This window comes from Anabas testudineus, chromosome 1 (genome assembly GCF_900324465.2).
Source record: "Anabas testudineus chromosome 1, fAnaTes1.2, whole genome shotgun sequence".
In the NCBI taxonomy this organism is placed as follows: domain Eukaryota; kingdom Metazoa; phylum Chordata; class Actinopteri; order Anabantiformes; family Anabantidae; genus Anabas; species Anabas testudineus.
In genome coordinates this window covers 10,992,142-11,016,821 of record NC_046610.1, presented here as the reverse complement: position 1 = coordinate 11,016,821, position 24,680 = coordinate 10,992,142, and the positions used below count along the sequence as shown (strand labels likewise).

The following is a 24,680-nucleotide window of genomic DNA, read 5'->3' as shown; positions in this document are numbered from 1 at the left end:
ACGTTAGACTTTCTAGTCCACTAACTTTACCTGACAACTGCAGTCGCTCCTTATTCATTTACATTTAAATGGTAAATGTTAAACACAAAGCACTACTAAAGATCAAACTGCTTCCCAATTGTTTGTCTCCTGTAAAGGATGGTGTCTAATTTGTCAGATATTACAACTTCTAGCAACTTCAAAATAAAAAATACATTTCCGTGCTGTGTACATAAGAAGCTTTAATCACTTCATATTGGACAAACAGCGGCTTTCAGGTTTTCATTCATTATCACATACACAGTTACTGACGTTATGTGAGCTGATGATACTATTTTTACCAAGCAGTTTATAAATGTATTGAAATCAGTAGGACAAATTGATTTAAGCCAAACAATTTGCAGCCGTATAGCAGTCAATACACGTTGGAAAGATGATACATGACATGATAATGAAGATAGTTTAGCTCTCTACATGTCTGTCTTTCCCCTATTTTCACACCTTAAATACGTGTAGTCCTATTGTTTAGGTGAGTGGGACTTTTCATGAACCACTTCTTATAATGTCTCCTTCTTCTGCTTCAAGTAAACGAGTTTCCTCTCTGAGCTTTAGGACTTTTCTGCCATCTTCTGGTAGAAAACAAAAGAGAAAGGTGTGTGTGTACATTTGTCTGCTTCTAGACACGGAGTGTAAACGGTCTGTTTACATGCAAAACAATACTGTTAAATATGCACGATGGACCATTAAACTGGAACACTGCTAGTACCATCATGGTGACTGCAGAAGAAAATGCCTTGTGATTTTCAAGTCATAAGTCAAACATCAACAGAGAGGAAAAGACTAAGAGGCCATGTCTCAAAGATAATAGTCGTCTTTATGACAAGAACTGTATCTTCTCAGTCCACAGAAGTGGAGGATTAGAGACAGAGTGAACGAGGGAGAGGAAGCAGCTTATAATCCTGACACAACAGGATTACGTGTCTAAATGGAGCCTAGCAGTTCTGTTACGACACAGGGAGAGGAATGGAAGAGAGGTGAGGTAATTAATATTTTAACTTCACTTGATTTGTGAACTTTGGGAGAAGAGACCCTTCAGTGAGACACAGGATGGATGTGAGGGGGTGGAAACAAGTTCTGATAAACCATTTATATTCATTTCATCTTGCTTTTTAAGCTTTTGTGTATTTTTGGGAAATGTTGGATAGTTTTGATCTTCACAAAACTGAAATCTGACAAGTTGAATAGGTGGAAAGATCTAACTCTACTTTAACAGGTGACCGTGAAGCATGTTAGGTCAGATGTTCAAAGTTGTAAACTAGGTTAAAGAAGTAGCCAAACATCAGGCATTAGGAGACAATACAGATTACAAATACATTGTTTGATCTTTATGCTGTTTGAACAAGTTTAATCACCCAAACTTTATGTGAACAATTTTTACAACTTGATTTCACTTATTTGTTTATTTATTGTGGAATAATCCAGTTTTAAATATCCTTAGAGGGATATACTATCAGTTCATTTGAAAGGGAAATTGTATTTAACCAATGGTATGGCAAACAGGTTTGAGTCTGGGAGGCCCAGTCTTATTTGAAGATGAGACATCTGGAGATCTTGATAACACAGGTTTGTACAAGTGTGTCGTACCGTAGCTACCGGATTTCAGAATACCTCGGAAGAAGAGCTGTAAGTGGTCGCTAGACTGGAAAGGGTAAAAAAAAAAAGAATTACTAAAGAGTTTAAACTTCCAAAGTGTCCAAATGGAGAACATGAACGACCGGGAATGGTCAACCAACAAAGATCACACCTTAGAGCAAAGCCTGTAATCACAAAGAAGTCTAAAGGAAACTCCAGGAAACTAAAAGCGACTTTAGCAGTGGCTAAGGCCACTAACAACTGAACAACAATGTGTCATGAGGATAAGCGTGAAGGCTTTTAGAAGAATATTCTGTGGATGAGTGAGAACAAAGTGGACAACAATTAAATTCTGCATGACAAAAACGGGCGTGGGCCACCAACAGGCTCCCATAGTTTAGCCACCAAGATTACATCACTTTCCACAATTAATAAATTCAAAGGTGCACTTTTAAAAAAATCACTCACTACTTTTTATTTCATACAGTACATGTATTTACATTATATTTTACCAGAGTTACTGGGCTTTGCTTTAGGGCTGCCGTCAGTCATCTTCATCAAGCTAATGCCAAGCAAACAGATGAAGCAACGTAAGATAATAGACAGTGTTTGTTGTTGCTGTTGCTGCACCGCCCACAGGGCACTGAGAGCAGCCCATGAACAAGTTCCTGTTTCGTCACCCAGCGTTTAACTGCTTGAAATTTGATCTGAAGAAACAGAAAGAGGAGGGCTACAGGAAACATGAAGAAACACAGGGAAGCAGGAAGACTCCTGTAAATTGAAACAGTGTGTATTTGCTCCTGACTTGATTATCTAGTGCCTGGATAGTTTTGTTGGCAGGTTATGAAATGCTGCATTAGTGCCATGACACCATTTTCCTTCTAAGTTCAAAGTTGCGTGAGTTCAGAGAGTGAGGTGCAGAGAAGAAAGAAAGGTAAGAGGTGCAGCCTTATGAGATTATTGTTACTTTTCTTGCATGTCGCCGATTCACATTTGTTGCAGGAATTTGATTGATGGACACGTTGATGTTTCATCTTTCTGTGCCGACCACGTTACTGTCTAGAATTGCACTTTGCTCTTATGTCAGATAAAAACAGGCGAGGCACCGTTTGCACAGTAAGTTGTGTAAATGTGCACTAAACACCCTATTTTTTCGATTTTTTTATAATCTGTGCTTGTGCATTTCTGTTCCAGCCACAAAATCAACACTGCTGTTGCTATTTCTGTAGCTGAGATTACCTCGCAGCACTTTATTACTTTCTACTGCTGATGTTGTAAAATACAGATCCTGCTGTTTAGTGTAGTGAAAGCAGACTGCATGTCTGGACAAATAGGAAAACAACTTGCACACACGGGCTTATGAGCGAAATATACAAAGGGTCTGCACAACATATTGCAGCTGCATAGAGAACGTGTGTAGACCGAATTTAGATAAGGACAGTGACCACAGGACATCTTAGATCAGCTGAGTATCATGTAGGACACAGCTGAAGATGTCCTGTGGTTTTCAGCGTTGACCTTGGGATGTTTTCAATATGCTGCAGCCAGACTGCTGACCTAAGCAATAAAAGACTGTAATTCTAGCTCCTTTTTTGTGGCTTTCCATAAAATACTGAATACATTTTGACTTTTAAAGTCTTCAAAGGTTCTTTAAGACTCTGCACCGCAGTCGAATGAGTAAGGAATATGAAGAATGTGTCTCTGTCAGCTTTCAAGAGCTGACAAGAAACCAGTTTAACCTTTGACCTTTCAGACTTTGAAGTGGTTTTGTAAGAACCATAAACAGAGACATAGCAATAAATGATAATAGCTGGATGGCAACAGAAACGTCTCCCATGAATCCTATGAAACAAGTACAGACAATACAAATGTATGTTATATATGGTCAGTGTCACTGTGGTCAACATATTGGGCCCCTTAGTTTTGTGATGAGCTGTTTTCCTGTTTGACTGGTTTCTGCTGAACTGACTCTCTGTTTGGTGGATTAGTTAACTGTTAACCTTCTCATGTGTCCTCGCTAGAGTATTTGAATGAGAATTAGTACAATTTAATGAGCAAACAAGGGTCTAAAAACTAAACAAACTCCAAACAAAATCCTAACATACTAACATGGTAACATACTCGTAAACTCCTCATGAAAACACCCTGTTATCAAATGGCTGAAATTTTTTTTTGAATAACTGATATGCAAAATATGAGGTTAGTATTGTTATTCTGAATTTAGTTTATCAGTCAATTGTGATTCATTTACTTCTTACTTTTCTTGTATCACTTTAAAACTTAAATTAATTTATCAAGAACTATACTGCAACTGCAGCTATATTCACAGTTTGAATTAAATAAAATAACTGAATTTCCCAGTACTAAGCTGAGAAATGGGCACAGAGATGAGTTAAATATTTTGCTGAACTAATTTATTATAAAAGTAGTGCGGAAATAGTTTGTGTGTTTGTGTTGCAAACAGCTGCTTGTTGTCATTTAATCACTGTGGAGATTCATCCTTATGACATTAGACTACTTGGTTAAAATGTCCTTAATGAGTCACATTACTAGTGACTAGTTACTTGTGTCTTTTATTGAGTCGTACCATAACACGTTAACAACAGATCCCTGATTTATCTGTCCTTCCAGTCATCAGTAGGAATAACTAAGAAGATTGACAATAAACTGATCAGTTGATCACCTAGTTCTTATTAGTCTAGCAGATAATAGCAGATAATAAATTCTCATTCATTATCTGCTGGATACAATGCTTGTTTAGACATTAACACATCACTGGGAGCTGATTAACTGTTTCGAAGGCTAATTGAGTCACTTATTAAATTTAATGTCTCACTTATCCAGCACCACCTCAGCACTTAAAAGAGTCTGAGCCTGTCACAGTCCACCCATTTGCCTGGTTTGTGCGTGTATTCACACTGGAAACTGGTTTTGTCAGACTTCATGGTTTCTCTTTAGTTTGAAAGTTGCTAGCTTTATCGGAATAGGGATAGAGGAATACACAGTATAACAAATTATTGAAACTATTTGTTTTTCCCTGTCTAGAGATGGAGCACGTCTCTGTCCCGCCACTTTCGCGTGTTGCCGTTTGTGGTGGCACCCATGGAAATGAGATGTCAGGAGTGTACATAGTGAGAGAAATGCAGCGACAGAAGTTAGAAAAGGCTGAGTCTGTCTCTATAACCACCGTCTTATCAAACCCACGAGCTGTGGAAGCTTGCAGGAGATATATAGAAACTGACCTCAACCGCTGCTTCACTGATGCCTTACTGAGGTAAGGAAGTTACATGTTTTTTCAAAAGTTTGTGCATCTGCTCAACAAATCTGTCTTGTTATGGCACAATGATACTGAAAACGTATTGAATACTAGTACAATATTTATGTATAAGAAAACAATGTCTTCTAGTACTCCCATAACAGACTCCACATCCTATGAGTTGAGACGAGCTCAGGAGCTGAACGCCCAGCTTGGGCCCAAAGGAAGCGAAGAGGCTGTGGATCTGCTCTTAGATCTCCACAACACCACTGCCAACATGGGCCTGTCCTTCATTTTCTACTCCTTAGACTGGATCACCCTGCACATTTACAAATATATACAGGTATGAACATTATCAAATCATCAAGAAAAATATTTTTAGCGACACAATTTGACTTCATGACAAATGTAGAATTTAAATCAAGGATCCACAGGTCTGATAATACATCCGTTCAACTTTGAACATGTTTAATTCTGCTGAAAATATTTTTTCTGTAGGTCTTAACGTCACTAATTGAGATAATTTTATTGTTATTTGGTGCTAAATAAATAAAAATAAACTGAATTGACATTAAGAATATTATAGTTATCAATAAAAAATGTGTGTACAAAGAATGTTTGAAATAATAGAGTTTAAATATTAAACATTATTAAGTTCATTTTTTGCATTAACACATAAAGAAGCACTAAGCATAAGAAACTAGATGCTATCACTCTGATGCTACATAATTATAATGTAATGTTTACAGTGTTGAGCTTAACTTAACTTAACAATCAGATTTCACTCATCTCTAGTTAGTGTTTTAAAAAACCTCCCAGGTGCCACTATTTTATAACTTTGTACATAATGTGAATACAATACAAATCTGAATTTATCAGTCTACGATCATGTGTTGTACAGTAATGTAATTAGCTGCCATGACTGATTTTTAGACCAAATTGACGTCCATGCCTGTGAGAGTAATCCAGCTGGACATTCCCATTTCTGAGGCGTATTCCTTAGAGTCAGTCGGCAAACATGGTTTTGGTAAGTGTGTGTATAAAAACTTTTTTTTTTCAATTTAGTAATTAGCCTACCTGGGGTGTATTTGTATTGTTTATATTTTCATATTTTTCTTTTCAGCCATTGAAGTTGGTCCTCAACCCACCGGCGTGCTCAGAGCTGATATCTTCAACGCGATGAAAGAAGCGCTGGATCTCACAATAGAATGGCTGCAGAAATTCAATTCTGGTTAGAAACGAGCTCCACTGCTGAAAGAGTGGGATCAGACCAATTACACGCACCTTTCATGGGTAAGCCAGGATGACTTATACTGTCCTTTGCCAACAGGAATTACTTTTGGTGGGGGTGAGGTGGAAGCGTATGTTCTCGTCAAAAGTGTAGACTATCCAAGGGACCCCATGACTGGTGAACTCACCGCTGCCATACACCCACAGTTGCAGGTACAGTACAAGATACAAGCATGCATTATAGCTTTAGCAGTCACTTCAGCTGCACTACATAAAGTAAAATGAAATTGTAAATTTAAATGGATTCATTCAAAGAAGTAAGGAACCGATTTTAGAAACTATAACAAACAATAAATGTCAGATTTGCATTGAAAAGCTCCCCTGGCACGTTATGATTCACCTGTTCTTGCCTGTTCCTTTTAGGATAATGACTTCAAGCTTCTCCGACCAGGTGACCCCATATTTCAGTCATTTTCTGGGGAGACGGTGAAGCACGAGGGAGAAGAACTCTACCCTTTCTTTATAAATGAATGTGCCTACTATGAGAAGAAAGTTGCTTTCCATTTAGCTCGAAAGGTCACTTTGACCTTCCCATCCATAAATGTGAAGAGGGACTGAGACTATAGAGAATGAAACCATGTACCGGTACATGTACATATAATGTACAATGATGTTGCAATTTTAGATAATAATTAGGGATAAAGTACACAGTGTGTGTAACACATGCTCACTACAGGTACAATATAATAACTGTTTAATCATTTCAATAATTCATGAACTAGTGCACAACAATATGCAATGATGTTTATATAGTGTCCATGTGCAGGGACACAGAACGTAATTACCTCCTTTTGATGAAATGCAACACAACCGATCTATGACAGTGCTACATCTGTAACGTATAAAGAAAGCTTATGTGTAACATCAGAGTTGTTGTACTTGATTGATACTGAATAAGCACAGCAGTATTAATCCTATTTCCTTTGTATATTGACTGGCATACAAAGGGGATTTATCTTTATTGCACTATGACAATAAAACAAAATTCAATAACTGAATAAACTGTGACATGGATCACTCTCGGCTATTGGACAGTGTGTTTTTAACTTTGATCTTTAGGATATAAGGTCCTAAAAAATAGCATAAGGAAATAAAACATTAATGCACACTCGAAAAACAGGGCAAAATGAAATGTTAAAAGTACTTATTTAGTTTATGCATGTTAAAATGTTTAACAAATGACAATTTATCTACTTTATTATAATGAATTAATTACAACTGTCTGCAATCCATCACATAACGAAATTACAAACATGTACAAAGAACTGCATTGTAGAAGTATTAAACAAGTATTATAGTATTTGTATTCAGTGTGACAAGATGCCATTAGAGTGTTACTTAGAACATAGCGATGTGATGGTTTTAGCTTTAATAAAGGGATTACCAAAGTCAGAAGATTTATCTTCTGGGGAGCACAAATATTAGTACAGAATTAAATGAGAATACACCCATTCGTTATTGAGCGATAGTATTTTAGTCTCGACTGAAGTAGTGAACCATGCGACCGTCAATGACATTTATGCTACAACAGTAGCAGCAGAACATGTGCATTTTTGTACAAATGTACGTTTTTTCTTAAAGGTGGACAACAAAATCACGACAGATCAGATCAGTAAATGTCAAATTTATTAATACAGAAACAAGTACAGTGTGCTTCAGAATACATATAAACATTTACAAAAGACAAGAGTGTGTACACACATCAGACGTTTTAAAATTTGAACACAAAAAGTAGCAAACAGTCTCCTTCCACACAAACGTGGAAGTACAAAGATGTAAATACAGGAGGACTTCTCTTGCAAATGAAGATTTTGCAAATTCAATTATTATTCAAAATAGCAGTCTCTTTGACTCTGGAGTGTCTCTAACAAACATAAAACCGGTATCGGGCTGTCAAACCACCCCCTGAATCGACGCAATCCATGAAACTGAGCTGAAACAGCAAACAGTGACACCTCATCATAACAAATGTAAAGTAGCAGTAGTATAGTTTAGGGCTGAAACATTAGAATTTAAACGGGGAAGGGGTCACAGCTTTGCCCGAGTAGCATCAATTCAGTCTTAATGTTCAAAGTAACTGAATTAATAAATATTGGATCTATCGACATGACAATGGAAGACAAGTGGTTACATTTTTAGTGAGTGACATTTACTGGCATTTAGTCAAAACACAAACAGAAATAAACATTTACCACAGATGAGGGAAATGTCAGCTTAAAAGGCATGCACCACACAGCAAAGGCTTGATATTTAAGATTATGCAAAAAAAAATAGAACAGTACAAAAAACAAAAATATTGCTATGTAATATTTTTCATGCACTAATAGAGAAAGAGCGTTTGACTTACATTAGGTGCTTTATTTGATATAGTCTTTGTTTACTGATTTTAAGGGCAATGTGGTGAGCAGCGTTAGAAGCAATGGCAACTGAAAAGAAGGCATTGAAGTACTGCACAGCAACACAGTTAACATCAGAAATAACAAATCAACTAGAACACCTGGGTGTTAAACTATATTAAGAACATGCTTTGGGTAAAATACAAGTTAGAAAAAAAGACAATGGTGAGAAAATGCAAAGGTACTAAACCCTTACTTATGAGCACTTCAGATGATTACCTGTTGCCTGGTTAAGGCATCAATTAATTAATTTCCAATTAATGCAACTTGTGTCCGATCACAATGAACCCACAAAGGTTTCTTTAAGTAAGTTCTCAGACCAGTCCGTTGTTTTAAGCTACTATATTTTGTTCCTAACTCAGCCCGTCCTTTTTTATGCTACCCTATATGCACTCATGCGGGTGTAGTTCTTGCGGTGACTCCTGGCTGCCCACAGGAACAAAGCAGCAGCCATCATCTGCAGGGGGAAGGAGATAAGAGCAAGGTAGAGGGACCAGCCCAAAGAGCCCTCCACCCCTTCTGGTGGTATTAAGAACTGATGGAGCAAATCCACCCCAGCAAGGAAACAGCAGACCGTGCCCAGAGAACACAGACCTGATGAGCAGAGAGACATAAATAGGTGGGAAGGCGGTAGAAGGCTGCATGAATAATAATCATTGTGGTTTAGGTTGAAGTCATTTCACTGCAAAATGTAACATTAACTTATCAAGGCAAAATGCATATTTTACAAAACTAAGTCCAAAGATTTAATGAGTGACTCTGCACCATCATACATTAACCACACAACATGAGATGCACCAGGAGCTGTTTAACAGGAGCCAATGACGGATCAGTTGTATGTTCTTTTCCTGTGAATTATTTAGAGTAACTGTTTTCAAAATGTTTACACGTACAAGTAAGAAAAAGCAAACTGTTTAATCAGTTAGTCTGAAGAAGAACTCACCTTTAAAGGATGGAAAGCAGCACTGCTGGTCAAACACCAGGCTGATGTTACATCAAAGTGTGATAATTATGTGTTATAGGGACAAATACTGGCAGCATGTAGCATCAAAATACTCCAAGTTGTATGATCCAAGCACTTTCATATTTTCCGGTGTTCATCCCGGTTATCATTTCAAAAACAGCAGAAACCTCATCATATTTACTCTCCTCGTCAACGCAGCCTGGTTGTGCCTTGATCACCACTTATGTATGGCAAGTACTGTGTATACTGCAGATATCAACCGACCTGTGTCAAATCATTTAATTCTACACAAAGCAGGAGTTTTTAACCCATTTTGCATGAAGGTGAAGTAGTATAAAGTTCAGTTTTGGCCAGCTGGACAGATCTGTGTCCAATTCTGTCACCTCCTTCGAAACATCCTGTGTTTGGGAGGGTGTTTGAGAGCTTGTGTTATAACCTTGTTTTACCTGTTCATCTGTAAAACACTATGAATTGCTTCTGTATGAGACTGTCCCGTGCAGAATGACCAACTGGAGTCTCTGCCACATTCAGCCAGGACAGCTCAGAGTAACCCGACTGATTGTTGATTGATTGTTTGTGTAACTGCCCAAATGACAATAAACAATCACCTTAACCCCAAATGTATATGAAACGATAAAATGGTCGCCGTGCCATATTTTTCTGAAGTCTGTGGTTAGGGAAGGAGCATTTCTCTCACCTGCAAGAAGATGGAGCACACCCACACCCAAGGTTGGGGTGAAGCTGCGGCACAGGCAGGCACAGACACCAACCAGGCCACCGAGGAAGACTAAGGCCAGAGACACGAAGGGCAGAAGAAACTGGCATCTCCAGAGATCTGCATAGATAGGCAATAATAACAGAAAACACTCTTAAACCTAATACAAAAACGTGGCTGCACAAATGTGTGCCTACCCTGGTTTCTAGTTTTGTTTAGACATTTGAGAAGTCAGACTGCTGAATTGTCACCTGCATGTAATTGTGCGATTGTGACAGAAAGCTCACAAAGTGCTCCGTTATCTTTCAGGCTTGGTGCTACCAAGTGAACTGTTACACGGTAAACAAAATCTCACATAATCCCCATTAACATTTCGTCATTTGGCAGATGCTTTTATCCAAAGCAACTTACAAGCGTAAGCGCATATACATGAGACAAAAGAAAAGACTTACATGTTCTCAGCAGATCTTCTTCAGAGTTTTGATTGTACTTCTCAATAAACTGCTGGGGAAGAGTGAAGCTCACACACTGGGTCTCCATCTTGGGATCTAAAGCATAAGTCAGGAAGTGTTTAATATAGAGGATTAACATCTGGCTGATACCTAAATGGTCACTATCTGTGCTATAACAATGCATTTCTAGTTTCAATACCATTAGTACGCTTGTAACGACTTAATTTAGTGAACTGGCAAAAGCATTTACATATTTATACACAGTAAATATATATATTAAATTACCTGGCTCTTTGAACCAGTGTGACTTACTGGTAACCAGGATGCACCTCCACCATAGTCCCAAGGTACCGTTCAGGCGGAACATGGTTTCGCTGTAGGTTTTCTCATCAAACTCTCCATTGACGAACTCCTCTCTGAGCTGGGTGAGGTTGACGTCCTCATGCTTTGCTGAAGGACTGCTGTACTGGTACCAGTGCTGAGTTCCCACAGCCACAGAGAGATACACTGTGGCCAGCAGGCTCAGTACCGAGCCGATTACCAGAGCTGTGGCATACCGATTATCTACCATGGTCTAGATAAATAGAGCTCGTTTTGAGTCTGTACTTATAGGCAACAACTTTTCTTTTTAATAAAATACAAATCCAGTTTGGCGTTCACTCCTGTTGTGTGAAGAAACCTAAACTATACGGTTAGTAAGTGATGTTGAGTCACCATGGCATGTCTGTTAGCTATTGTAAATCTGTTCGACGGTGAAACAGTTTCCTAACATCGTACTTTACTTTTTAAACTACTTTTGCGCTGCATTTTGAGAGATGCTTCAACACTGAGGTGTTCACAACCTGCCAAAAAGAAAACAATACAAACGAGTTAACGTTTAGCTAGCAGCTAGCTAATGTTGTAAACAATTACTGTTGACTCTACATCCCATTGAGTTGGGTGCTTAATTTTACTGCGAAGCTACAAATGAAGACAACACGCTGCATGTAGTTGTTTAGTGAACTGTGTCAGTTACAAAAATAAAACAAACATAGCTAGCTCCTCACTAGCTAGCTAACTGCTAATGCTAACCACCGTTAGCTAGAACTGGCTGCATAAATACAGAAACGGTGAGTTGACATCTAAACAGATTAATATGTAATTCAGGGTATCTGTTTTACCTCATCGCCTCATTTCTTCAACGCCTCCCTAATTTGTGTAGTTTACTCTGTGAACCTTCATCAAGCCACCACCCTCATCTGATTGTTTTCAAGTTTCGCTTCTTCTCTTCTTTTAGGATTTACCGCCGGTGAGGACCCTGCTCATTAAGCCCATTACCGCCACCTGCTGGTACGAGCCGTGGACCCCCAGACACCACATTCTCGCATTATGCTGAAGAATTGTTTGATACACTTGGGAATTCATCTTCAACCTAATCACTGCGAGCTGACCAGGTCCTGATGCAGCAAAGCAGGCCCAAATCATTATGTGTCCTCCACCATTCTTAATAATACTGTATTCATGATGATATGCAGTCCTCTTTTTACACTAGATGTAGTGCTGTGTGTTCTTTCCAAATAGTTCAATACAGCTTCATCAGTTCATAAGCAGCAGCTTCCTTCGTGGTGTCCTGCCATAGACACTCTGTTTGTTTTATATTTTACCTACTGTAGACTCATGAACACACATGTTAGACAGTTCCAATGATGCCTTCAAATCTTTAGCTGTCACCCAGGGTTGTTTCTTTACCTCATTAATAAGTGTTTGTTGTGCTCTTGGGGTTATTTTAACTGGCCGCCCACTTCTTAATAGAGTATGCACAGTCCTTATATGTCTCGTAGAGACATATAAGACTGGTGAGTTTCTAACGTCTTTGACATCACTTTGTAACCCTGTCCAGCTTTATGTAAATCAACAATTCTTGACCGTAGATCCTCTGAAAGCTCTTTTTGGCGAGGCATGGCTCACATATGCACATTCTTCCTTTGCGGAACAAACTCTAAAGGTAATCTAGTCTAGTCCATACCTCCAAAGTGATTTTCTTAAGTCTGCCAACACCTGACTCCATTTACTTTTTTGTGGTCATTCACATACTTTTTCCAACCGAAATTCTTTATTTCATTATTTTAGGCACATTTGACTTCTCTTGACTTAGTTAAGATCATGTTTATGAAAAATTAATGCAGAAATCCCCAAAATATTAAAATGTTCACATTTTTGCCACTGTAGATGTATTTTTGGAAATTAGTTGATTTGATCAGAAAATCACAATTACTATTAAAAATGATTTAATTTTCTAAAATCACCAACAAGACATAGTTTTATCCAACTTTATCAACAGATACACAAATATATTTATCTCCCTGATGTTGATACATAACATCTTGTTTCAAGTGTATCAGTTAAACATTACCAATGAATTTATGATTTTTATTTTTGAAAAGACAATTTATTTCACAAGCATAAAAATCAAACAGTTTCAGCATGTATGCAAAGTCACTGAGTGTTTCCCTGTTGTGTTAATATACAAAAATCAAACGTTAACTAAAATACATGTGGTTTCAGTGCTTATTGTCAACTGGCGTTTGGCAATAATCCCTTTGTGAACAGAAAAAGATGCTTAGAACATTAACGTGACAGTAAAAATATAGTTTTTAGATAAAAACAAATTTTTAAATTCAGTCACTGATTCCATGTCCAAAATTAAACTCTTTCACACAATACATCTTAAAACATACATTGAATGAAAAAGTACTGATTTAGAAATGTACATCAGTGAGGAGTGCAAATTGATTTGGTTTGTGCAGCAATGAGTCCCCTGATCATCATAACAGATCCTCTTTAGAAAACAGTCTGCGCCGCTGTTTGTGGTCAGAGTAGACTGGGCCGTTCAGGATGGGGTCGGCGGTAAACTCCACAGTGCATGGGCCCGCGCTGCAGGGAGCCTTCTCCAGCTCGAGGACGGTCACGTTGTTGGGTGCGGCTGTGCTGAGGATGTTGGCGGGAACGAAAAGCGTCACCTGAGGTCCTCGAGATGGCCAGTAACGTCCCAAATTGAAGCCATTAATCCAGACTTGACCCTGAAAATGTGAAATTTAGAGACAGATTAATTAGTTGATTTTCAGGTGTAAGAATACGTTGTCTTTTTTTTTTTTTTAAATAATCAGAGATGTTTATTTAGACAACATGTATTATCAATATCACTCATAATTCATATCACTGTCACAAATTTTATACCGGACACATTTAGATCAATAGGTTTTGTCTGGATAGACCCTGTTGTCATTTGAGAAGATACAAGCAGCAAATGTTTGTCAGTTTTTCTTTTTTCCTGTATGATTCACATGCCTTCCTCCATTTTGGCAGCTTGATGTAGGTGTCCTGAGGGAGGTCTGGGATGCCATCAGGAATGATGAAGCTGCCGCTGTAGAAGGTTGGAGGGGAGAGAGCAACAGGCTGTGGGGCGTCTGTTGGTGTGGCCTCTTTGTCACCAAGGAGGCCCTGACTGACTGCTTCATCAATACTGAGACTGTACATGGTCCATCCAGTGAGTGGAAGTGTACCCAGATACAGTGTGGACAGCAAACCCTGTCGAACAGGGGAAGAAAAGAATTAAAGAGAAATATTGATTTGAATCCAGTTAAAGCTCTGTGGTACGTAATCACACGTAGGTATTTAAATAAATTGAAGCATCTGCAACTAAAAACCTTGGAGTCATTGATGTCTTTTCCATAGTTGATTCTGCCCATGTTCTCCACCAGTACGTCCAGCTGACTGCCAGCGTTTCCGGTCACGTTTATGGCTATGACTTTGCTCCTTTCAAGAATCCCTGCAGAAACCTTCAGAAAAACAAAATCAGCACAGTTATGTTGCCGTATCTCATATTGATACCAGGAATAATCCTGATAGTACTAAAGTACTATATATGGTAGGTAACCAACTGTACTGTTCAATGACGTGTAGTGGTATGAATACATGGTGGAAGATTAAAGATATATTTTCTTTCTTCAGTCCTCAGAGAATTGCCTCCCCACAGGCAACATATGAAAGGATTCTGTTAAATCTGCACAAAGCATGGAGAGAAGTGCTGCCTACAAACTCAGGGAACAAATGATTCAGCTTAATCCACAAGCTCCACAAATCACCACCGAACATTATGTTAGATAACAAAGTTATACAAGAACATAGTGTGTTGTTGGGGGAAGTACTGGGCTCTAAATTTTCAGTAGTGCAATATAAAAATAAATGTTTCAGTACTGCAATATAAAAATACTGTTTATGATAAAAGTCATGAACTGAAAATGTTAGGCAGTAAGAATCAAAGTACGGATACTTATAATTCATACTGTGCCCCCATCAATCCTATGAGGTTACATATCACATATATACTATACAGACTATATTATGAAATGATTACTACTGATACAGTGCATCAATGCATAGGCAGAATTTTATTGTTTTAATTATTCAACTAATGTTGTGTATAAGTACAATGTGCGAAGGCAGACTCACCCCGTCCACTGACACATACGCCCTATCATGGACCTCATTTAGTGGAGATGACAGTGGAGTTGGTTTGGTGCAGTTAACAGGCAGAGTGGTTCTGTAGAGCACATAACCAAAAGCCTACAGGAGAAAGGATGAATACACGTAATCAAATCACAACTAAATAACAACATGACGTTATTACCCTTAAACTTAAAGAAAAACAGAAAACCATCCAAGGATACCTGGTTCAGTTCAATGAAAGTCAGAGGATTTGTGCTGTTGACTGGGCCGGAGAAAGACAGTTTATCTAAAGCATCTGAAATCGTCAGGAGCTGCAGTGGAGGAGGGTAGTTTTAGTATTTATTCTGTTTTAAATCGACAAAAGGACTTTCAATTGTAAACTGCAACATCCCATATGTAGTAAAGTGCTAAAAAGTGACGGTTTAACTGAGTTCTTACCTTTTTCATCACAACAGCTCCGTATGCATATTTTGGAGTTGATGGCAGTATTGGTCCCTCTGGTATTTTACGGTACTATTATGGAAAAATACAGTTCTTCAAGTTTATTGCCATTGTCATGTGCATTAGAGGTAGTTTATTCCAGTGTACAGACATCTTCATGCTCTGGCTACCTCGCTAGTGCACACATACAACTTAGAGTTATTTGACATACTCACCTGCGCACATACATTTAAAACTAACAATGTGAATAAGTGATGACCTGGGCGCGTGGTGCGCTCACTTCTACTCTAGCCTGTAGAAGACAGGAAGTGTACGTACCTCTTTGATCACCTCCTGAATGGCAAAGTACTTCTTTGTGAGGTCTCCTGCTTCTGTGAGCGGAGCGTCATAGTCGTAGCTGGTGGGCTGCGGCTTGTACGGCGCGTTGGCACCTGAGCGTATTAAGAGGTTGGGTATAAGTTAATGTAGTTATGTTAGAAATGGCTTCGATGTGAGTCACTTAAAATGATGACATAGTCTCATCAAACCCGTCTGTCAAAGTACACTCACCATTCCAGTATCCAAAGTTTGTTCCTCCTATAAACATGTACCTGTGAGGAGAGGAATAAAAGTCACATGTTGTTTAGTAACTTCACCCTACACGCCTTTTTTTATTTTTTTATTTTTTATACAGTGTTGCATTTAAACAAAACTACACAACACACATTTTCCCATCATACAAATGTATTTTCCATTTAGCCTTATCACATTTCCTCTTTTCTGGTTTGTAACTGTAGACCGCAGCAAGCAAACATCAGGACATGCTCAGAGATTTCTTGTCACAATTACTTATGCTGAATTAAATACTTCACTCCAGCAGGACTTAACAGCTAGACCTGCAACCACACCTATTGTTCGGTTCATGTTGTACAGTAAGTATACATCAAGTCATTTTTCTCCGCTCAAGTTCTTGTGTATTTATAGATATACAACACTGCCTGTCAGTAGAATCCAGTTAGTTACAGCTTGGCTGATTGAAAGTCTGGTAGGTTCTAGGACTCACATATTGACATTTGCTCCCATGGCCAGAATCTCGTTTAGGGACTTCGCCACTACTGCAGTTGGCACTTCAGCGTGAGGAGATCCCCAGTTGTCGAGCCATCCGGTGTAAAATTCAGAGTTCACCTGCGGTAAAAGAGGCAACACCATAAGCATCTGACTGGAAATGGTGTGCGGTGTTAAAGTCAGAGGCTACAAAATGTACTGAGGGAAAACTTGCCAAAGGTCCACGAGGTTCAGCGTATCTCTGAGCTTCAAAGGCAGCAGTGACGTTTCCACCTAGAAGAATGAATAAGCAAAGATAGGATACGTGTGTTTGTCCAACTTCCCCATGACTTTTGACTAATCCATAATGTGAGAATGAGTCAGCGTGGAGGTGAAAACAATAACAAAATTAAACTATTACTGTATTTTATGCTTCTGTTTTTTACGGATCAGTGTTATCTAATGATTTAAGTTAATATTTAGACATTTTAATTGTAAATTAATGTGTACCGTTTGTCAAACACTGCAGAAATCAAATGAAAGATAAGAAGAGGATTTACAATTGAGAATGTGACTGACACCCACCAGGACCAAAGTCAACTGTGGCGTAGAGATCCTGTAGTGCACCACACTTAAGATAACCGGGGCTAGCCCCATCCGTGGTGAAGAGCACCACCTCCTCCCCGAGGTGAGACCGGAACAGTTTGGTCAGGTGACGCAGGTAGTTGTAGTCACAGGCGAAGTAGCTGCCATATTCGTTCTCTACCTACACCAAACATGAGCGTGTCAGTAGAAAGATGTTATTTCTTTATGGAACAGGTACCGAAATGATGCGTAACATTCAACAACAAACAACCCAGAGCTCAGTCTGGATCTCGCTCACCTGTACTGTGATGATAGGACCACAGTTCTGATACAAGTAAGGCTTTATCATAGGCAGCAACTTTCCCATCCACTTATCTACAGCTGTGATGTAATCTAGAGTACACAAATAATATGTTGGATACAGAGGAGCACACAATCCGTATTTTATTGTCACACTTCCAGCTACGATTCTTACCTGGATCTGAAGACCGCAGCACAATGTTTTTGTTCTTGAGAAGCCAGGCGGGCAGCCCACCCTGATCACAGAATCATTTAAAGAGATAACAACAGAAAATCCAGCTCATTCAAGTTTCAATGCAACTGAGAGAAAAGCAATACTGAAACTAATCTAAGTATAAACACCTGAATACTTTTCTAGTTTTGTTCCTCTTTTAGAAAAGTGTTTGTGGTTTTACATTTTATTCCAATGAAGAATATAATATAATAATATACCAATACTTAATGGTAGCAAGAACTTCATTGTACAGTAGTGTTGGGTATGTGCAAGAGTGAGATTTGTTTCCTTTAATTTCCTTCCAATATAAAACTACATATGCAATGAATCATAAAAATAAACAAATTATAAAGATTATCTGCATGTTTCCATGGTGATGTCACTGTGCTGTCTCTATACAACAAATATACCGCAGGCTTCCTGTTCGACATTGTTAGTTTTCCCTAAATTGTTAGGAAAGTTCTAATTAACCCCTGATATAATATGATATAATATAATATGTGTACGTTTACTGAAAGACGCACTCACCATGTCCCACTCTGCACATATGTAGGGTCCAGGCCGAAGGATTACCAGGAAACCAATGTCCTGGGCGAGTTTAAGGAAATACTCCACATCCCTGTCTCCACTAAAATTGTATTGGCCTGGATACATTTCGTGATAGTTCCAGGGAATGTACCTTTATGACGAACACAGTGTCAGTATTACCCAAACACACCCTTTATTTTGTGTAGACATACACCTACACAAGCTGAGCAAGCGTTTAATAGATACCACGCTCCTCCTTCAAGTCGAAAAATCAAAAGTCACAATCAAATTTGAACATGCAGAATAAGTGTGATCAGGTTTCTGTAGTATTTATTAATAGCTGAGCCTCTGGCCTGATCTTAATATGTCTCCTGCACTGTGACAACAAGAAACAACCGCCCAGTGTCAGAGCAAAGCATTTGGAGAGTGACCAGAGGTAAACCTACGTCTGGATGGCGTTCAGTCCTGCCATGTACATCTTTAGCAGTCGATCTTTCCAGTAGACTCTTGGGATCCTGTTGTAGTGGATGCTTCCTGATATGTATCGAAACCTTTCCCCATCTTTCCGAAAGCAGTCGTGCTGGTAGTCCACGCTGAATGAACGAGGTGAACCAAGCTGCAGAAAAACACACCACAGTTAGTGACTCGTTCAAGGTTTTTTTAGTTCACATGATGTCATCTGGTTGCTCCTGACACAGAGGCTGTAGTCTTGGTCGACCTGCTCCTGCAGAACGCCAACACCTGGAGGAGTTGTCAGCCAGAAGCAGAAACATGCACATGCAAACCCTAAACTAGAACCACAAGAAGGCTTAGATTTGTATATGGACGACAATGACATAACCCTGCAAATAATGTGAGTGGACTGAAATGTCAACAAGAAATAACTGTTCTTTAACCAACTAGACCTTTGCAACAACTAAACATGACATGAGTTGTATATTGTAATGTATAAATGACTAAAGCTGACATCAGTGTGGTGGTTTCAGTTCTGATCAGAGGAGAAACACTGATACTGATTATCCATCAGTAAGTCTTGATTTTTTTTTAAATGTGTTTTTAAATCATATCTGTGGCTTTGGGGCTTCAGCAGCTCCTGAAGTCTTAAAAAACAAAGCTTTAAAAACTAAATGTACTTACTGACTGTGCAAAAACCAGCAGCAGCAGCAGTGTGGTCCCAGCTCTGAGCAGGAACATGACGAGTCCAGCTGGAAAAGTCGATTAATGGAAATCAATAGGACGCATTTACTTCAGACCCGGAGAACTACAGGGAGCCGCTCACTTCCCTGTGTGCACCGTGGTCTTTTAAATGAAGGAGGCATCATGAGATGCGGAAGTGAAGCTCAGTGAGTCATGTGACGCTGTTGTTGTGACGTAGTAACGCGTGTTAGTCAGTGGGTGTCAGTGCCGAGCGCTTTATTCAAAGTCCAATGTTTGAATTAAAGGACATAGATAGATGTATAACAGCGTTGATTACTGCATAATATAAAGGAGTAGATGTTGAAATTAAACAGATAATAACTTAGGAAGTGTTAAATGTTTAAATCATTTTTAATGCCCAAAATCTTAGCGATGCAAATTCAGCTGGCTTTATGTTTTTGTTTTTAGTCTGTATCACGGTAAAATGGGTTTTGAACCGTTTGTTGTAAAATAAAAAAATAAAAAGCACAAAAAAACAAACAAACATGATTGCTCGTTGACATTTCATATTTTACAGTTTTAACAAAAAAATTAAAGAATAAACTGTGAAATAGTTTATTTAAAACCCTTTTCAAAATTAGGATAAGCCCACAAGTGCATCACAACAGCATTTGTACAGACATTCAGAATATAATTTATTAGTAAAATAAAAAACATGGTCTGCAGATTATTGGTGGTCGATGTTTTGTAGCCTTCACACACATGTGCTGAGCAGCCAGAGCTGCCACAATGAAACAGTTAATTAAATGTTTAACTCATTTTTGTGAATTTCTTTCTGTTTCACATCAGCTCATTATGATTTCGTAGGGTTGCGATAGTCTGCAGTTCCCGCTCCGGGCCTGTAGGTGGCGGTAACGCGCCGCCACTTTGTTTACCATACGCCATTCAACCGGAAGTACAGAAAAAGTACACAGCTGTTGATGATTACACGTGGGTACAGAAGGTATCCTGGTTAATGTGGCGTAGTGTGTTTAACTACAAATTTAAACATGACGAGGAGACAAAAAGCTATACCAGAAGAAAAGACCGACTCTGATGCTGGACCAGAGGCGGAGGAGGTCCAGGACCCGCCGCCGGAGGCCAGACGGACCCGCAGCGGCCGCGCGATCCGCACGCCTGCCGCACTGCTAGAGTCTAAAGCCCCGGTGAGGACCCCGAGCCGGAGGACCAGGAGGTCTGCCCTCCAGGAGCTCCCTGTGGTGGAAGAGAGAAACACAGACGAGGTGGAACAGAAACCCGAAGGTCTGTCCGAGGAGAAGTCCAGCATGTCTGCTGAACCGGAGCCAGCAGAGCCGAACTCAGAGGGCGGAAGCGGAGTCAGCGCCGACAGTCATCTGTCCAGGTCTGCACCAGCAGAAACGGGACCCACAGGTACAGAGACCGTCCCACAGAAGAAACCTCGTCTGGATCCAAGTGGGAAACAAAATCCGGCCATTCCGCTGGGAAAACCGAAATCAGGACGAGTGTGGAAAGACAGGAGCAAACAGAGGTGAAGACTCAGGAGCCCGGTTTAATCTCAGTGCACACACATCTTCACAAGTCACATTAAATAATTAAATGACACTGAGTGAAAAGTCTCATTATAGTTTGATACTGAGCTTAAATTACCACGAAATCCACGTCCTGGACTATGTGGATACATCTATCTGGTATCAGTTAACCTGGTGGATGTGTTTTTTTTTTCCAGATTCTCTGCGTTGGTAAGAGATAAATCTTTGTGCACCTCTTGGCAAAAGAAGATGGATGCGAAGCGAGAAAAGGATCTGGTCAAACAGTACTCGTTGCAGCTCAAAGAGGAGAAAGCCAAACAGAAGGAGGTAGGACGGCCTGTTCTGACATTTGTGTTACTGCAGCATTTTCATCTTTTTACTTATTAAATTTTTCCTCCTGTCATAGGAAAAGAGGAAAAGGAGAGAAGAGAACTTGAAACGCCGTGCAGAGAATGAACGCAAGGCCGAGATCGTGCAAGTGGTAGGTCACACAAGTATAATGACAATAGTTAAACACACAACAATGACGGTTTTTGTGATCGGTGATGAGATCTGATTGGATTAAAATTTGCATTAGGAAGTAAAATAGATCCATGCTGCATCATCTTATATCAAGCATACTCTGTGTTGTCATTAAAATGGTCTATTTTGTATTAGATGACATAAGTGAGACAGTGAATTTAACAAACTAGGAAAACAAATCCAGTGGAAAAGTGTGAAGGAGCACACATACAGTAATCTTACTGTTGGTAATTCGGCCTCATGTCTCTGTTCATGTTCCTGTGTTTTCTTTGCCTCACAGATCCGAAACACAACAAAGATCAAGAGGATGAAGAAGAAACAACTCAGAAAAATCGAGAAGAGAGACACTTTAGCTCTGCTGCAGAAATCACAGAAGCAGAATGTAAAAGCTAAAGAGCAAAAAAACAAACAAGAGTTAACCTAAAGCCTGACATAATAAAAACTCATCTCTTTAATCATTTGTCTAAGTCTAATACTTGGGCGTCTGAAATGACACTGCTGTGTTATGTCATTCCTCCTGCACGCTCTACACAGGCGCCCCCAGCCTTTGCTAAAATCAAGCGAAGGTTCTCCCCAAGTGAGAACGCATCTGACTTCTGACAATCTGAGTGCTCCACACAATGTCCGGACCTGATTCTCAGTTATCTGACTTTAAGGCATTTATCTTTAAGAGGACTTTTGTACACATTAATCCAATAAAACATTTTTTAAATCCATTGGTTTATAACATGCACAATAGTTTACTTACTGTACTTTTGTACCAGTGATTTCTGTTTTCCTCAAAGTCATCTCTCAATCTCAACTTTCAGTCACAGGAATTCCAAATTAAACAAAAAAAAAAAAAAGGTATAATGAACGTATGGTGAATTTTAAGTATGTATAACTTAGAAGTTTTAAGTGATACAAGTTGTTTTTCTTTATTGACTTGAGGCGCTCTGAGTAGTGTAATTTAAATACAAGTGATAAATTACTCGTGGATATGTATGGGGTCGGATGATTTTCCAGTTGTCAAATGTCATTATCAGCTGGTACAGTGGTCGATTGGGGAGGCCACCTGGGATCAGCAGAAGACTCCACGGGCCTGTGTTGGTGGTGAATCTCTAAAAGCATTTGTGTTGGTCTCAGGAAAACACTTCACTGCAATTCAGTTACACTTTCTAGAGTCCATGTTTGCTGTAATCAAATGGGGCAATAGACGAGTAGACCTCAGGCTTAGAGGGGTGTAATAGTGAAGATTTCCTCAGGGTAATTTGAACAGAAACCTTTTAGGTAGGGAGAGGAAATATATGACAGGCACAATAAAGGCGTTTAACTTAAGTGAACTCTGTAAACACCTTCACGATTAGACCAAAGCAGAACACAACTCACCAGATTATTATTTATACAGTTAAGAACAACTGCTGTATTTTGGGGTTGTCAGACGATCCCCATATGACAATCGAATTAAAGTCAATCTAACTTTGAATTCTTCAATTTAAAAATAAAACTTAAATTCATATGCAGTAAAACACACCCTGAACTGAATCAGTCCACTCACCTGATCACAGTGATCTATTGATGGTTGGAGTGTCACCGTTTAAAAAAGAATGAATGAAAATGAAATGTGGGCATATTATAAAACACCTCTGTGGTTTCAGATATAAAATGAAAACAAGACGCAGTTATCAAGGTAAGAGCCCCCCGCTGGATAATTACTGCATGGATGATTATTCTTCAGCTGGCAACAAGTGTGACGTTGCAGAGGCTTATCAAAACAATGTCACGGTGAATGTGTGCTGTAATCAAAGCTAAAGAAGGTCCAACTAAATAATGTTCGGGCAGCGTATCTATTCTGGATTTAACAGGAAGCCAACAGAGAGAAGTTCTTCTAATGAAGAAGAAACAGAAACTCTCTTGCTTCTTCCAGTCAGAACTCAGCATTTTGGATAAATTGGAGGTGTTTTTAAGAGTGATGGGACATCCTACAAAAATATTGAATTACAATAGCCCAGTACTCTAGATGTTCCTGTTGTTTCAGTATTCTCTTCTTGTGGGTTAATGTTTTATTTAATGAAGCTGAAACTTTCAGAACAACCTAAAGATTGTAGCTTATTAATTAATTATCTCCTTGTTAAAGGTAAATGTGATGATAATCAGATGAAGCTAAAGCTGATATTGTGAACTAGCCCTAATTAACCACACGATGGCAGTATTATACAAACGTAAAGCATCTCCATCAGCTTTTTTTTTTTTTTTTTTTTAGCAGTTTAAGTTTTACATAATGTTTTGGTAGATTTTCATCTTCTCGTTGATTTCTATCATCAAATATTGTAGAGTGTGACGTCACACCCCACTCTCAGATCTCACCTTCAACTATTTTGTTTTCCTCCTCAGTCTACTTTCATCATTTTTTACTCCTGGTCTCTTTCCTTACTCCATTTCTTCTTTTTCTGTTGCTTTTTTCATCAACTTTGTTTTCTTAGTCAACTTAGTCCCTTTGTCATCTTTTTGCCTTGGTCAACTTTTCCTTGTTCTAATTAAAACTTGCACTAACTTGTCATCGAACAGTAGCTTTTAAGACATCTGCATATTTTTTGTTAACGTTTCAGCTCTACCACGTAATTTCTTCAGAAACTCAACTTTCTTCTTTAGCTAACTTTGGATTAATATCAAGTTGGCATTTTCCAACACATATGCAAAGAATAAACAGGTAAATCTTTCCAAAACTTGGAAATTTTATTTACAGTTCAAGTCAGTCACATGCAACATTTTCTTAAAATGAAGAAACATAAAATTAGCAAAAACAAGAAAAGAAAAATGCATATTATTTTCTCCAAAATAGCAATATACAAAAATAGAGCTTACAAATACTGTACAGCAATTGTCTCCAAAAATATTCTGCTGCAGAATTCTTAGTTTTACAATGTCTGTGAGAGTCCACAAACATAATCAGTGTTAAAAAACAAGTGGATGTGAGGGCAGAGGATTTCCTCAGGTACACTGGTAAACATGGGAGGGTTTGTTCAGGGAAATTATTTGTGAGTTGGAAGGGCATTACGAGTGCTACAGAGGAATAAATAAAACAAACAAGAGGTTCACATCAAGGAGGCAGTGACAGAGGTTACAAATCCTAAATGGTCTGGTCACTAAAACCAACCATGCGAATATAATTAAACCCCTCATTAGGAAGAAAAGTGGCCACAATTTCTTTTCTTTTTTCTTTTTTTTT

General features: G+C 38.8%; 4 protein-coding genes across 5 annotated transcripts; 2 read left to right on the top strand and 2 right to left on the bottom strand.

Annotated features, from left to right (window-relative positions):
- The first annotated feature begins 2,312 nt into the window (after positions 1-2,312).
- Positions 2,313-7,176, top strand: LOC113161228 (N-acyl-aromatic-L-amino acid amidohydrolase (carboxylate-forming) B-like). Its single transcript, XM_026358699.1, has 7 exons — positions 2,313-2,545; positions 4,657-4,885; positions 5,018-5,210; positions 5,801-5,894; positions 5,991-6,098; positions 6,198-6,310; positions 6,521-7,176. The coding sequence occupies exons 2-7, from the start codon at positions 4,659-4,661 to the stop codon at positions 6,713-6,715; spliced, it is 930 nt and encodes a 309-aa protein (XP_026214484.1). The 5' UTR covers positions 2,313-2,545; positions 4,657-4,658; the 3' UTR covers positions 6,716-7,176.
- A 585-nt stretch (positions 7,177-7,761) lies between these two features.
- Positions 7,762-11,966, bottom strand: cldnd1b (claudin domain containing 1b). 2 transcript variants are annotated; one of them, XM_026360550.2, is made up of 5 exons: positions 11,845-11,966; positions 10,970-11,526; positions 10,685-10,780; positions 10,215-10,352; positions 7,762-9,147 (listed from the first exon to the last, which is right to left on the bottom strand). In XM_026360550.2, the coding sequence occupies exons 2-5, from the start codon at positions 11,253-11,255 to the stop codon at positions 8,927-8,929; spliced, it is 741 nt and encodes a 246-aa protein (XP_026216335.1). In that variant the 5' UTR covers positions 11,256-11,526; positions 11,845-11,966; the 3' UTR covers positions 7,762-8,926. The 2 variants fall into 2 exon arrangements, with proteins under 2 accessions (XP_026216335.1, XP_026216336.1); XM_026360551.2 differs by having other exon boundaries at positions 10,997-11,526.
- Positions 11,967-12,979: 1,013 nt separating this feature from the next.
- On the bottom strand, positions 12,980-19,677 carry glb1 (galactosidase, beta 1). The gene is made up of 16 exons (XM_026360266.1): positions 19,401-19,677; positions 18,710-18,879; positions 18,264-18,414; positions 17,697-17,757; positions 17,520-17,614; positions 17,222-17,402; positions 16,872-16,930; positions 16,656-16,777; positions 16,163-16,203; positions 15,932-16,044; positions 15,611-15,685; positions 15,394-15,483; positions 15,176-15,289; positions 14,371-14,502; positions 14,012-14,251; positions 12,980-13,743 (listed from the first exon to the last, which is right to left on the bottom strand). Exons 1-16 carry the CDS (start codon positions 19,455-19,457, stop codon positions 13,489-13,491), a joined length of 1,956 nt encoding a protein of 651 aa, XP_026216051.1. The 5' UTR covers positions 19,458-19,677; the 3' UTR covers positions 12,980-13,488.
- A 627-nt stretch (positions 19,678-20,304) lies between these two features.
- Positions 20,305-21,927, top strand: ccdc86 (coiled-coil domain containing 86). The gene is made up of 4 exons (XM_026360267.1): positions 20,305-20,949; positions 21,148-21,277; positions 21,357-21,431; positions 21,753-21,927. The coding sequence occupies exons 1-4, from the start codon at positions 20,450-20,452 to the stop codon at positions 21,894-21,896; spliced, it is 849 nt and encodes a 282-aa protein (XP_026216052.1). The 5' UTR covers positions 20,305-20,449; the 3' UTR covers positions 21,897-21,927.
- The last annotated feature ends 2,753 nt before the right edge of the window (positions 21,928-24,680 follow it).